A 14,177-nucleotide genomic window follows, 5' to 3' on the forward strand; every position below is an offset into this window, starting at 1 on the left:
TTGCTGTAAGTATGGTAAGTCAATTCATGCATGCACCTGGACCAACTCATTTTGAAGCTGTCTACAGAATCTTGAGATATTTGAAGGGAACTCCTGCAAAAGGTATTTTATTCGAAAAGAATAACCACTTCCAAGTAGAAGTTTATATATTGGGCTGAAAGTACTACCAATAGAAGATCTACTTCTGGTTACTGTTCCTTTGTTGGAGGAATCTAGTTACATGGAGGAGCAAAAAAAAAATGTAGTGGCCAGGAGTAGTGCTGAAGCAGAGTTTAGAGCATTGACTCATGAAATTTGTGAAGGTATATGGATCAGAAGGATGCTTGAAGAATTGAAGATTCCTCAGACGACACCTATATGGATTTATTGTGACAATAAGTCTGCCATATCTATAGCTCATAAGCCTGTGCTACATGACCGAACCAAACATATCGAGGTTGACAAACATTTTATTAAAGAGAAGATTGATGCAGGTGCAATATGTATCCCTTATCTTTCGACAACAGAGCAAATTGCCGATGTTTTACCTAAGGGACTTCCAAAGAAACAATTCGATAGTTTAATCAACAAGCTGGCTATGGACGGCATCTTCAAACCAGCTTGAGAGGGAATGTTGGATTTATCAGTATTTGTGTAAATATTAGTTGTCAATATTAGTTGTTAATATTTAGTCTTTATTGTTAATATTAAGCCTTTATGGTATTTATTGCTTTCCTTGGTTGTAGTAGGTCATTCTCCTATATAAGAAGACCTAAGTTATATGTTTGAATATAGCAGAATATTTTTATTCTCTTAAATTCACAGAAACGATGAAAATAAAGGTCCTCATCAACTAAAAGCTTTCAATTTCAAGGTACAAAAGGGTACAAGGCTGGCAGACATTCACAACGGATGTTACAAAAGACAAGAAGGAAAAGTGAGCGAAGAAGGATGTCCTCAATGCAAGCTGATCCTGTCTTAAGTGGAGACTCGAGGTAGCTCGATCGAAAGAGACCGTGGGCTCCACTTGCTCAGTCCCACCACAAAAGGAGAAATCTTCGTCGGAATCTCCCACTCTGCAACGTAGGCATTAATGAGCACGAAAGTGTCGACATTGGGAAGCTTCTCCTTCAACCAAGAAACGACAAACTCAAATCCTTCGTCAGACATGATCCAAGCATAGTTGATGGATTTAGGGTAAAGGCAAACACCAACTTATGCAAAACAAGGGAATAATCTTGGACCACAAGATTTAGGGTTCGTCGAACGACTCAAATCAAGATGTCGAACTCCAGTCTTCGACCGATGTACCTCCACCCCACGATCATGAGAGTGTACAGAGTTTTTGAGGAGGTAAATGATATTAAATGTGGTTTGCGATTCCCAACACGTCCCTTGATCGAGGGAGGAGATCACGGTAAATTTATACCGCTCTTTCCTTGTTTTCTTATAAAACGAAACAGTAGGTACAATGAAAAAGTAAGTATGAATCTCTACCAGAAACCTGATACACAAAATTTCGACCTGTAATGATTTAAAATGGGAGTGATCACCCTTTTTCTTGTAGGTTTCCTTGATTACAAAGGAATTCATTTGATCATTCAAATATTCTGTGCCCAAACAAATATCATCTCAAGAATTTCCATCTTGTCGTAGATTTTTTTTATTTTAATATAAAAATGTAATTGTAGTGAAAACTCAATAACAGTGAAAGAGAAATAGTAGGGAAATAAAAAAAAAAGAGAAAAAAATAAAAAGAGAAAAAAATAGAAAGAGAGAGATGAAGAGAGAGTAGATAAAGATTTAGAGAGAGAATTAAAAAGAGAGATGAAGATGCAAGAGAAAAAGGGGAAAAAAAAGTCGTGAGAGAGCGAGAAGATCAAGAAAATTTCAGTTGAAGATGAACCCTTAGATAATAGTATCGAATCAAAACAAGAAAAGATGAGTTAAAAAACTTAGTTTCATACTGGCATTACTTCACCGTCAATAAAAGCATCGAACAAAAATTGAGTTTGACGATTTTGGATCATTTTAGCCAAAAAGTTGAAAAAAAAACAAACATACATGAGTGCACCTCATAAAAATAAAGTTTTTTTGTTTTTAACATGTGTTGAATAAATATTCGAAACATAAATACCTTAACTCGTTTGAGCTAGTTGATTTCAAAACAATACATTCTATTAATAAAATTAATATTAAAGGTTCCCGATCTTTATTAAAACATAATCACAAAATTCTAGATTTGAAATTTCAGGTTAGGGATAAACTTGAAATATTAAAAATCTGATCTAACAAACATCATGTCATGCAGCTTAGGTAGCCTGCAATTTTAAATAAATTAGATAAGCATAAAAAAAATACAAATATTATAATTAAAAAAGTTATTTCTAATAACAATTTCATTTTTTATTTCTGATTTTACTTTCACCCATGTATAAAATCTAGGTCAAATTTTGGAAAAATAAAACTAATAATAATATATATATATATATTTTTTTTTTTTGAAAACTTGTTTTTATTTTTTAAATTTGACTAAGAATTTAAATATGTTGCAAGAGAGGTGCAAAACTTATAATGAAATTGGACAAAAATAAACAATTTAAAAAAAGAAAAAAAACAGAACTAACAACAAGATAGTTATCAAAGCCCCTAAACAAATACAAACAAGAATCTTAAACAAGACGAAACAACACAATATACATAGAAATTTGGTACTAAAAGCAAATGATAAGCCACGAACTTCAACTTAAAAAGAATACAAGAAGATAAACACCAAAAGAAAAAAAAAATACTACCAGAAAAAAATAGCTTAAAAATTAGCATATCATTAATTTATTGAGGCATGAATGGAATGACAAATAATGAAAAGTGAGATTATACCAATGGGAAGTGATTGAACAAAAGAAGAGTTTTGAAGCAACCCCAACAGGCAGGCAGCCACACCCAACATCACCTTCTTAGTAGCTTCAGCACATCTCCTACCATATGAAGTGATCCAGTCACAAGAACCTGGATCCATCACAAAATTTTGCTCAACAAAACGACAATGATATAATGACGACAACTATATTTCGAGATCTTTTCTTCTTAAGAACTCAACCGAGCATGAAATGAAAGTGGATCGTGGAGAAGGGTACACATTATGATTTTTGATACCCCAAATGGCCATATTACGCGATAAAACATGATCAATGAGAGAATGAAAGAGGAAAAAGAACGACTTAGATATCCATCACACAATAATTATGTATAGTATCCCGTCTTCTAGTTCCACTTCGAAATTATTTGAAAGAACAAGAAAATATATATATTATATTTTTTTTGACAAGAAACAAACTTTTCATTGATAATATGAAAAAGGAAAAAAAAGTTCAAGATACAAGCTTCCAAAGGAACTGAAAAAGAAAGAAGAAAAGTAACCAAACCTAACAACCAAAATACAAGAAAATAGAAGAGATCTGAGCTTAAGATATATCAAAAAGTTAAAAGTGTATGCAGAGAAAACTTTCAGCAGCAAAGCTTGCCAAACTAAAAAGATTGCCCGCTGAGAAGGAAACCAAGACAACCATTTAACACTAACTGACCGTCGGAATGAAAGAACAAGAAAAGAATATAAGAAACTGAAACTGAAACTTCATCGCCATGTGAGATTTAATGATGCTAATCAATCAACTAACCTGTAGTCTAACGGATGGGGATTCTCTAACACAATCTCGCAGCCATTTTATCGCCAATGGCAATGAAGGCATCACTGCGCTGTCACCAAAGTTGTTATCTGAAAGGCTTGAGTGTGAATCTTCATACAGATGAGACAACATCCGCTCGCTGTCTAGTTTAAGATCCTTGTCAGATACTGCATCCGGTTCTGCATAAGCAGACGACAACCGTGTTTAGTCAAGATTCAAATAAAATAATTAAACCATAAACCAGAAGCTAAGTTAACTCGCATATCCAACCCACCTGTTACAAAAAGAAAGCCTTCATGAATTTAGCCTTTAAACTATAAATAGCCTTAAAATGGTGTTCATCCTTAAAAAATGTCAAATCAATTCCTAATCTGCAATAATTTGAGTAACAGGAACCATTCGTTTGCTGCATCCTCAGATATAAATGTTGTTCTAGGGAACTAAGTGTAATTAATTTGATTTTTCCTGTGAGTTGTACCTTTTTATAGCAATGCAAAACTAAAAACTAAGGATAGAGACACCAGAGAGACATACACGAGAAAAGAGAGAAGAAATAAATTCTCAAATTGATTCATCAAAGATGAGGAATAGAGACACTATTTATAGGTTACAAGAGGAAACAAAATCTAGGAATAATCTCCTAACTTCTCTAACAAAAAAGGAGATTTATTTGCTAAATTTAAACACAAAATCTAAACAACTTTAAAACAACTTCTAACTAAGTCCACATAATCTTAACTTCTAACTAATTCAACACTCCCCTCCAGCTGGACTATACAGATTGAACGCTTGATCAACAACCTTTCAAACACGAGTCTCAAGAGTCCCTTTGTTAGGATATCTACAGCTTGATCTGATGATGAAACATACATCAAATTTATAATTTTCTCTTCAATCTTCTCCTTGATAAAATGCCTGTCAACCTCAACATGTTTAGTACGATCATGATGCACTGGATTGTGTGCAATAGCAATTGCAGCCTTGGTGTCACAATAGACTTCCATTGAACTATCAAACCTGATCTTGAGTTCTTGGAGAAGGAGTTTCAGCCACATTATCTCACAAATACCATGAGATAATGCCCTGAATTCAGCCTCAGCACTACTTCTTGCAACAACTGATTGTTTCTTACTCCTCCATGTAACAAGATTACCCCAGACGAAGGTACAATATCCTGTCGTAGATCTCCTATCTTGAATAGAACCTGCCCAATCAGCATCTGTAAACACCTTAATCTTTCTGTCATCATCCTTTCCGAAAAATAATCCAAGCCCTGGAGTTCCTTTAAGATATCTAAGAATATGATACACGGCTTCCATGTGTTCTTCAGTAGGAGCATGCATGTATTGACTTACAACACTCACTGCAAATGCAATATCCGGCCTAGTGTGGGATAAATAGATTAATCTTCCAACAAGACCCTGATATCTCCCTTTATCAACGGGTACCCCATCTAGGCTCTCTCCCAACTTATGATTTGAACTTATTGGAGTATCAGATGGTTTACATCCAAGCATTCCGGTTTCCTTCAAGAGGTCTAGTACATATTTTCTTTGACATACAGATATACCAGTTCTGCTCCTTGCAACTTCCATCCCTAGAAAATACCGAAGTGTTCCCAGGTCCTTTATTTCGAACTCCTTTCCAAGTGCCTGTTTTAGTCTCTCTATTTCTTCATGATGGTCACCTGTGACAATAATATCATCGACATAAACAATGAGGATGGTGATCTTACCTTGAGAGTGCCTATAGAACATTGTATGATAAGTTTGAGCTTGGGTATATCCTTGTTTACAAACAGCCTTTGAAAATCGCCCGAAGCATGCACGTGGGGATTGTTTTAAACCATAGAGAGATTTCTTCAGCTTACACACCTTTCCATCATACTTATCAATGTCAAATCCAGGAGGAAGGTCCATGTACACCTCTTCTACCAAATCTCCATTGAGGAATGCATTCTTGACATCCAGTAGTTGTTGTAGTTTCCAATCCAGATTTGCAGCAAGGAACAAGAAGACACGGATTGTGTTTAATTTTGCAACGGGTGCAAATGTCTCCTGATAGTCTACCCCAAAAGTCTGAGAGTATCCTTTGGCCACCAATCTTGTTTTATACCTTTCAATTGACCCATCAGCCTTATATTTGACAGTAAAGATCCGTCGGCATCCTACCGTTGGTTTATCTTGAGGACGATCAACTACTGTCCACGTATCATTAAGCTTCAAAGCCTTCATTTTATCATCTACCGCATTTTTCCACTATGGATTGCTCATAGCCTCTTGAATGGATTTTAGTACCTCATTGGCTTCCAGATTGAGAGCCAAGGTCTGAACTGCTGAAGATAAATGACTATAACCAATACATCGAGCAATTGGATGTTGAGTACACGATCTCACACCCTTCCTAAGTGCAATAGAAAGATCAAGATCATTAGTATTGTCTTGAGGCACGATTGTTCAGTACCTAAGGACGAGATGGATTCATGACTTTGCTGTTGAGTCTGTGATGGCTCCACTCCTCTTTGAACCGTTTGTCGCCGAGAATAAACAACAGCTTCATCTGGTTCTGCAATCATGCCATTGATGTACCCGAGTCGACTGCGGCCACCAATAACTAGGAGGGCCGATCGAGACCATTGCAGAAAATTTTTTCCGTTGAGTTTTGGAGAGGTAATTTGGAGCAAAGTGTTTTCAGAGATAGTGTAGAAAATCAAGCCGTAAATTAAGTTTTTTCCTTATTAGAATTTACATTATGTCTCTGTATATTCTGTAATTTTATTGTTTTCCTTATAGGTTTAGATTAATTCCTTATTTGTTGAAAGGTCTTCTTGTATATTTACCCCTAAATGGGTTGTAATGAGAATAAGAAAGATATAACCCTTCTCACAAAACTACATGGTATCAAAGCTAGAAAAACCCTAGAATCTGAAAAACCCTAGCCGCCAGAATCTGAAAAAAAACCCTAGCCGTCGCTTCCGCTACAGATCCCAGCCGCAGCTCTCGTCTTAGGCGCCGTCACAATCTGAAAAAAACCCTAGCCGTCGCTTCCGCTGCAGATCCCAGCCGCAGCTCTCGTCTCAGGCGCCGTCACCCCATCACAGATCTCGTCGCACGTCGCAGCTTCGGTCGTCGCACGTCGCAGCTCCGGTCGTCGCTCGTCGCAGCTTCGGTCTTTCGCAGAAGCCCGCTTCTCTGCTGCTGTGTCCGCCGCTGCCGTCGAGCTCTCCGCCGCCGAGCTTGCTGCAGCCGCTACTACCCGTACTTTATTCCGAATCACAGCTCCTTACACCTTTTTTTTTGTAATGGCAGGTTCAGAATCACAAATTAACGTCTCGTCCTTTTCCGAAAGCAACAATAATCCTATAACATGTCACAAACTCAATGGCCACAATTACCTTCAGTGGTCCCAATCAGTGATGATGTTCATGTATGGTCGTGGACGGGAAGACTATATCATCGGTAAAGTGGAATCACCCAAACCTGATGATTCAACATTTCGCAAATGGAGGGCTGAAAATAATCAAGTCTATGAGCTGGTTAATAAATTCCATGACCACTGAAATTGGTGAGAATTTTCTCCTATTTTCTACTGCCAAAGAAATTTGGGATGTTGCTGAGGATACATTTTCCAATAAAGAAAACACTGCTGAGCTATTCCAGATAGAGACTACTCTCCAAGACATTAAACAAGGTGATTCAACGGTTACAGCGTACTACTCCAATTTATCTCGTTACTGGCAACAACTAGATTTATTTGAAACTCATGAATGGAAATGTTCTGATGATCGTATCCTCTTTCGAAAATTTGTGGAGGCAAAAAGGATCTTCAAATTTTTGATGGGTCTGAATAAATCACTTGATGAAGTTCGTGGTCGCATTCTTGGTACTAAGCCATTACCGAGTCTTCGAGAAGTCTTCTTCGAAGTCCGTAGGGAAGAAAGTCGAAAGCAAGTCATGTTGGGACAAACCGAACATCCTCCTACTCAAAATGGATCTGCGCTCATTTCCCAACGAAATCATCCTAATGATCCAATCGCTCTTGCTGCTCGGGGGAATCTATATGGCGATAACCGCCAGCGCAAAGGGCGACCATGGTGTGATCATTGTCATAAAGTGGGACATCTCAAAGAAACCTGTTGGAAATTACATGGAAAACCAGCGAACTGGAAGCCGAACACTACCAAATCAGAGCGAGAAACTCGAGGCAATGCTGTTGTCTCTGAAACTTCTAACCAACAACCACATACCAAAGAGTTGTTGGACATGCTACAACAACTATTGAACAGAACAACTCCACCAACAACAGTAAGTGGTTCTGGGAATGTACAACAAGGTAACCAAAATTCTCGTGCTCTCCACACTCAAACTCTTCCATCTGAATGGATAGTGGATTCAGGAGCATCGGATCATATGACAGGTGATAGATCCTTATTCTCATCATTTTCAATTTATACGGGTAACCTGTCTGTTCGAATTGCTAATGGTACACCTGTTCAAGTCACTGGAATTGGGAGTATTCAGATATCAAGCTCCATAACTCTTGCATAAGTATTGTTTGTGCCCACATTAGAGTATAATCTATTGTCTGTGAGTAAGTTGAATCAAGACTTGAACTGCGAAACTAAATTCCTTGCAAATTCTTGTATTTTTCAGGACTTGGGATCGGGGAAGATGATTGGCAATGCTAAATTATGTGCGGGATTGTATCTTCTTAAAGCAACGAGTCCTCCACCAACAAAGAAATGCAATGAACTTGTAGTACAGTCTAATCGTGAGTCTGCTTATGTTTCTGAGTCCTTAAATCATAAAGATAATCTTGTCATGATGTTGCACTATCGTTTTGGTCATCCCAACTTTGTTTATCTTGAACGATTGTTTCCTTCTTTATTTCTCAATAAAAAGAGTCAATTTTTCAAGTGTGAGATTTGTCAACTCTCCAAACATACTCGTGCTTGTTATTTACCTCACATTTATCTTCCATCTCAGCCTTTCTCCCTTATCCATGGAGATATTTGGGGACCTTCAAGGGTAAAAAATATCAATAGGGCACGTTGGTTTCTTCTCTTTGTTGATGATCACACACGTTTGAGTTGGACATTCCTTATGAAAGAAAAATCTGAAACAAGCCACTTATTCACCGTTTTCCATAAAATGATCCAAACTTAGTTTCAAGTCAATATAAAAATACTTAAAACTAATAATGCTCGTGATTTCTTCAACTCTACCCTTGGTCCATATCTTCAATCTCATGGTATTGTTCACCAAAGCTCTTGTGTTGACACACCTCAACAAAATGGTGTTGTTGAACGCAAAAATCGTCATCTTCTCGATGTAGCCCGTTCTCTCATGCTCACATCCCATGTTCCAAAATCTTTCTGGGGTGAAGCTGTCCTAACTGCTACCTATCTTATAAACCGTTTGCCATCCCGCATTCTCAAATTCAACACACCCTTACAAAGTTTACTCTCAATTTATCCTACATCCCATCTTGTGTCTCCATTACCATTAAAAATATTTAGGTGCACTGCGTTTGTTCATATATATTCTCAGCATCGTAGTAAGCTTGATGCACGATCCATAAAATGTATCTTTCTTGGATACTCGCCAAATAAGAAAGGATACAGGTGTTATCATCCTCCCACTCAACAATTCTTTCATACCATGGATGTCACCTTCTTTGAAAATCAACCATATTATCCCAATTCTGTCCTTCAGGGGGAGAATTCTGTTCTTGAATCACAAAATTGGGATTGCATTCCTGACTTCTCTTTAAACCCATCCTTTGAGAGTTCTCTTGTACCCTCTTCTGATTCTGAGCCAATTCCATTCTCTGAGAGTTCACCTGTACCTCATTCTGAGCCAACTCACGTATCTCCCTCTGAGGCTGAACTGCAACTTTATTCGCGACGAACAAGACAACTTGAGAGAAACGAAATACAACCTACACAAGTTCAGCAAAGCCAAGATCTAAACTAAAATCTCAATGTCCCTGAAATAGCACACGAGACATCAGGAGATGATAGACCCATTGCTGTCAGGAAAGGTATTCGCTCATGTACCCAACATCCCATACGATATCACTTGTCTTACACTAATCTGTCGCCGTATTTTAGAGCTTTTGTGACTTCACTAGATCAGGTTCAAACTCCCAACACAGTTTAAGAAGCCTTGCAGAAACCTGAATGGAAGGTTGCTACTCTAGAAGAATTGCAGGCTTTGGAAAAAAATGGGACATGGATCCTTACATACTTTACCTCCAGGTAAGCGCACGGTTGGATGTAAATGGATTTTCTCAACCAAACACAAACCAGATGGCAGTATAGAACGATTCAAAGCTCGCCTGGTGGCTAAAGGCTTCACCCAAGCTTATGGGATTGACTATCAGGAAACTTTTGCTCCAGTTGCCAAACTAAACACTATTCGGGTACTTCTCTCCATTGCAACAAATCTAGATTGGTCATTGTTTGAACTTGATGTGAAGAATGCATTCCTAAATGGTGATTTAGTAGAGGAAGTGTACATGGACATACCTTCTAGATTTGAGGACAGATATACTAAGGGAAAGGTATGTAAACTCAGGAAGTCTCTGTATGGACTAAAACAATCACCTCGAGCCTGGTTTGAAAAATTTACAAATGTGTTGAAACAAGACGGCTATACTCAGTGTCAATCCGATCATACCCTCTTTATCAAGCATTTTTCACCAAGTAAGATCACTGTATTAATAGTATATGTTGATGATATAATACTTACAGGAAATGTCTCTGAAGAAATGGTTCGTCTAAAGCAACTCCTCTCGAAGAAATTTGAGATCAAAGACTTGGGACACCAAAGGTATTTCTTAGTTATGGAAGTAGCAAGATCTAGTAAAGGGATTTCTGTCACTCAACGAAAGTACACGTTAGATCTCCTAATAGAGACCGGGATGAGTGGTTGTAAACCAACAAACACTCCTATGGATGTAAATTCAAAACTTGGAGTTAATCTTGAAGATGAACCAGTTGATCGAGGCAAATATCAACGCCTAATTGGAAAGCTAATATACTTAACTCATACGCGACCAGACATTAGTTTTGCTGTTAGTGTGGTAAGTCAATTTCTGAACAAACCTTCAAAGGAGCATATGGAAGCTGTGTATAGAATATTGAGATATCTCAAACACGATCCTGCAAAAGGACTGATGTTCAGAAAAACCACAAACCGAGCTCTTGAAGTCTACACGGATGCAGATTGGGCTGGATCTCCTATTGACCGTAAGTCAACATCAGGATACTGTTCCTATGTATGGGGGAATCTAGTAACCTGGCGTAGTAAGAAACAGCAAGTTGTAGCTCGAAGTAGTGCTGAAGCTGAGTTTCGATCATTAGCCCATGGGATCTGTGAAGGAGTTTGGTTGAAACATCTTCTCACTGAACTGAAGGTGAAGACAGAAGGTACTATAGAGGTATTGTGTGACAATCAATCTGCCATAGCCATTGCAAGAAATCCAATACATCATGATCGGATGAAACATGTCGAAATAGATCGTCACTTCATCAGCGAGAAGATTGAGACAAATACTATCAATCTGAGATATGTATCTTCCCAACAACAAGCTGCTGACATTTTAACTAAGGCATTGCATCGACCCAGCCTTAGTAGATTAATCTCAAAGCTTGGAATGACAAGCATATATCATCCAGCTTGAGGGGGAGTGTAGAAAATCAAGCCGTAAATTAAGTTTTTTCCTTATTAGAATTTACATTATGTCTCTGTATATTCTGTAATTTTATTGTTTTTCTTATAGGTTTAGATTAATTCCTTATTTGTTGAAAGGTCTTCTTGTATATTTACCCCTAAATGGGTTGTAATGAGAATAACAAAAATATAACCCTTCTCACAAAACTACATATAGAGATGTGAGGTGTCGTGGATGTGCTTTTAGGGAGAGAAATTGAGGTCGTATTCGATCCGTCGGAACTCTCATCCTTGCGCACATCAGTCATCATGGCTGTTTTAACCATTCTGGTGTCAATCTAAACCTAGCTCTGATACCATAAAAACTAAGGATAGAGACACCAGAGAGACATACACGACAAAAGAGAGAAGAAATAAATTCTCAAATTGATTGATCAAAGATGAGGAATAGAGACACTATTTATAGGTTACAAGAGGAAACAAAATCTAGGAATAACCTCCTAACTTCCCTAACAAAAAAGGAGATTTATTTGCTAAATTTAAACACAAAATCTAAACAACTTTAAAACAACTTCTAACTAAGTCCACATAATCTTAACTTCTAACTAATTCAACAAAAACCTTCAAATCTAGTTTACATTGGCTAGGAGAGAGACAATAAAACCTACAAAGGGAGTTCATGATTTTGTTACTCGAGAGGGAGCGTTTCTGTTTTGTAAGGGCAGGGAATATGTAGGGAGGTAGGATGGGAGCGAAGGGTATTCTGGTTAGACTTAAAAGAGAGTTTTGGTATAAGGAGTTATCTTGGAAGATAGTCCTAAACCCTATGTATTCTCTCCATCAACAATACCTAACATTAGTTATTAATATTAAAAAAATTATTGCAGTGATATAATATTCCACATAGAATTCAAAGAATTTCTATTAATCGCCACTATATCAAACAATATATCAGCTGCAGCTAGATTGGATAGAACCAAACAAATATTCACCACTTTCGTGGACTAAGCATGACAGTCATCACTGCAGCATATAAAGAATAGGCAAAGAACCAACATAACATATTTAATTATTGTGCACACTTGCGAACAAAAAGAGAAGGAGGAACAATACCCTTCCCATGCATAATCTTCTCCCAAATTCTCTGGAGGTTGAATTGCCATGACAAGTCCTTGCTCATGATATCTGATGAACTTACTGAATTACTGGAAGTAACTTTGGTATATGTTGACATGCTAGGGACAAAAAGGGCTTTCGAAAAATTAACACCTACAAATAAATAACTGGAGTTAGAAAAACCGGAGGTTCCAAGTCTCGAAACCATGCAAAATCTGATTGGTAGGAAGATCAACAAGAGCATCTCTATTAATTCTTCTTCTTCACTCCTATGGGAGTTTGTATCTTTGAATAATTTTTTTCAATAAGATAAAGAAAAGAAAGAGCATCTCAATTAACCTTTTAACAACTTATAATAAACCAAAAAAAAAAACACCTTTTATATTAATATTTGTTTAGCAGAAACAAATTGATCGGCATGCTAAAATTTTATGTGCAGCTTCCCAGAAAACACCATGGGCCTCTACTCATGAAGACACCGCGCCACGCCATAAAGCAGTTAGATCCTTGACATAAAATTTGTTTGACCCAGAGGGATTAAATTGGCTGCTGCAACATGCGATGGACTCCCATTGCAAATTGAACATCTTAGACAAAATCCAGAAGAAGAATCCCTTTCTGTTATGTCCTTTGTGCATTCTGTGCAAGAATGACGATGAGATAGTAGATGTATCATGTTGCATTGCCTTACTTCTGTGAGAATTTGTATTTTTATTAATGAAATTGTTAGAGTATATATTAGTATATTTTACATTCTTGTAAATAATATGTATTCATTTGTCCTTTACCTTCCCCTTCTAGGATTAGGTCAACTTTGTATATTTGTCTATATATATAGACTTTAGTAATGAGAATAAGATCTATCTGGTTCTCTCAAACCTTAGTTTCTACATGGTATCAGAGCCTTAGGTTTTCTCTAAATTTTTTTTAACCTTAGGGTTTTGTGTCCATTAGGGTTTTTTTGTGCCCATTAGGGTTTTGTACCCATTAAGGCTTGAAGTTTGGAACACTTTCTTGCAAGTGTTCATTAGTATCCTCACCCGCCACCGCCGCCGCCGCCGTCGCCCGTCGCCGCCCACCACTGCCGCTATCACCGCCACTCTTCGCTGCCGCCACCGCCGACGAACACATTCTCAAATTCTTGGTTCGTGGGTATTCGTCGCCGCCCATCGCCATCTGTTGCTGTCTTTCACCGCGCTTCGCCATCCGCCACCACGCCTCATCGTCAGCCGCCACGTCGGCCATTGATTGCCGTGCGTTGTGGATTTGTCGTGGTGTCTTCCTCGCAGCCTTTATTTTGCTAGGGCTACAATTCTACAACAATTGATTGGGCAGGTTCGATTTGGTTCATCCGGTTCAGGTTTGGTTCGGTCTGGTTCATCACATTCCGATTCGGTTTGGTCTGATTTATACCGGTTCGTTTGTTTCGATTCAATTGGTTTGGTTCACTTGGCTCTGTTCAATTGGTTTGGTTCGATTCCCTTTCCTCCTCCAGATTTGGTTTGAAACAGTGCAGTTTTTTGTTTGTGTCCATATTGTTGAAGTTATGATCGAGAAGAAATTAATGGTAACGATTTCTGCAGAAGAGTTTGCTAAATTCCAACAGTATCAAGAGTCATTGATGGCATCATCCTCTAATCCAATTACTGTCATTCTTGATTCAGGTAATACCAATAAATGTCTTATTTACTCCGCGTCAAAATGAGTCATTGACTCTGGT

The 14,177-nt window shown here is 37.8% G+C and overlaps 2 protein-coding genes across 3 annotated transcripts in view; one reads left to right on the top strand and one right to left on the bottom strand.

Moving 5' to 3' along the window:
* Positions 1-2,616: 2,616 nt before the first annotated feature.
* DFC (DHFS-FPGS homolog C) overlaps positions 2,617-14,177 on the bottom strand; it is a 43,697-nt gene continuing 32,136 nt past the window's right edge. For both annotated transcript variants that reach the window (XM_088123683.1, XM_022302896.2), the window contains 3 exons: positions 12,455-12,610; positions 3,657-3,844; positions 2,617-2,988 (listed from right to left, as the gene is read on the bottom strand). In XM_088123683.1, coding sequence (XP_087979809.1) covers positions 2,929-2,988; positions 3,657-3,844; positions 12,455-12,610 — 404 coding nt within the window. In that variant the 3' untranslated portion in view covers positions 2,617-2,928. The remainder of the gene's footprint in view (positions 2,989-3,656; positions 3,845-12,454; positions 12,611-14,177) is intronic.
* On the top strand, positions 7,186-10,623 carry LOC148211435 (uncharacterized). The gene is made up of 2 exons (XM_088123684.1): positions 7,186-8,081; positions 8,318-10,623. Exons 1-2 carry the CDS (start codon positions 7,193-7,195, stop codon positions 8,350-8,352), a joined length of 924 nt encoding a protein of 307 aa, XP_087979810.1. The 5' UTR covers positions 7,186-7,192; the 3' UTR covers positions 8,353-10,623.

This window comes from Momordica charantia, assembly GCF_013281855.1.
Source record: "Momordica charantia cultivar OHB3-1 chromosome 5 unlocalized genomic scaffold, Mcharantia_2.0 BLBB01000005.1, whole genome shotgun sequence".
Lineage (NCBI taxonomy): Eukaryota > Viridiplantae > Streptophyta > Magnoliopsida > Cucurbitales > Cucurbitaceae > Momordica > Momordica charantia.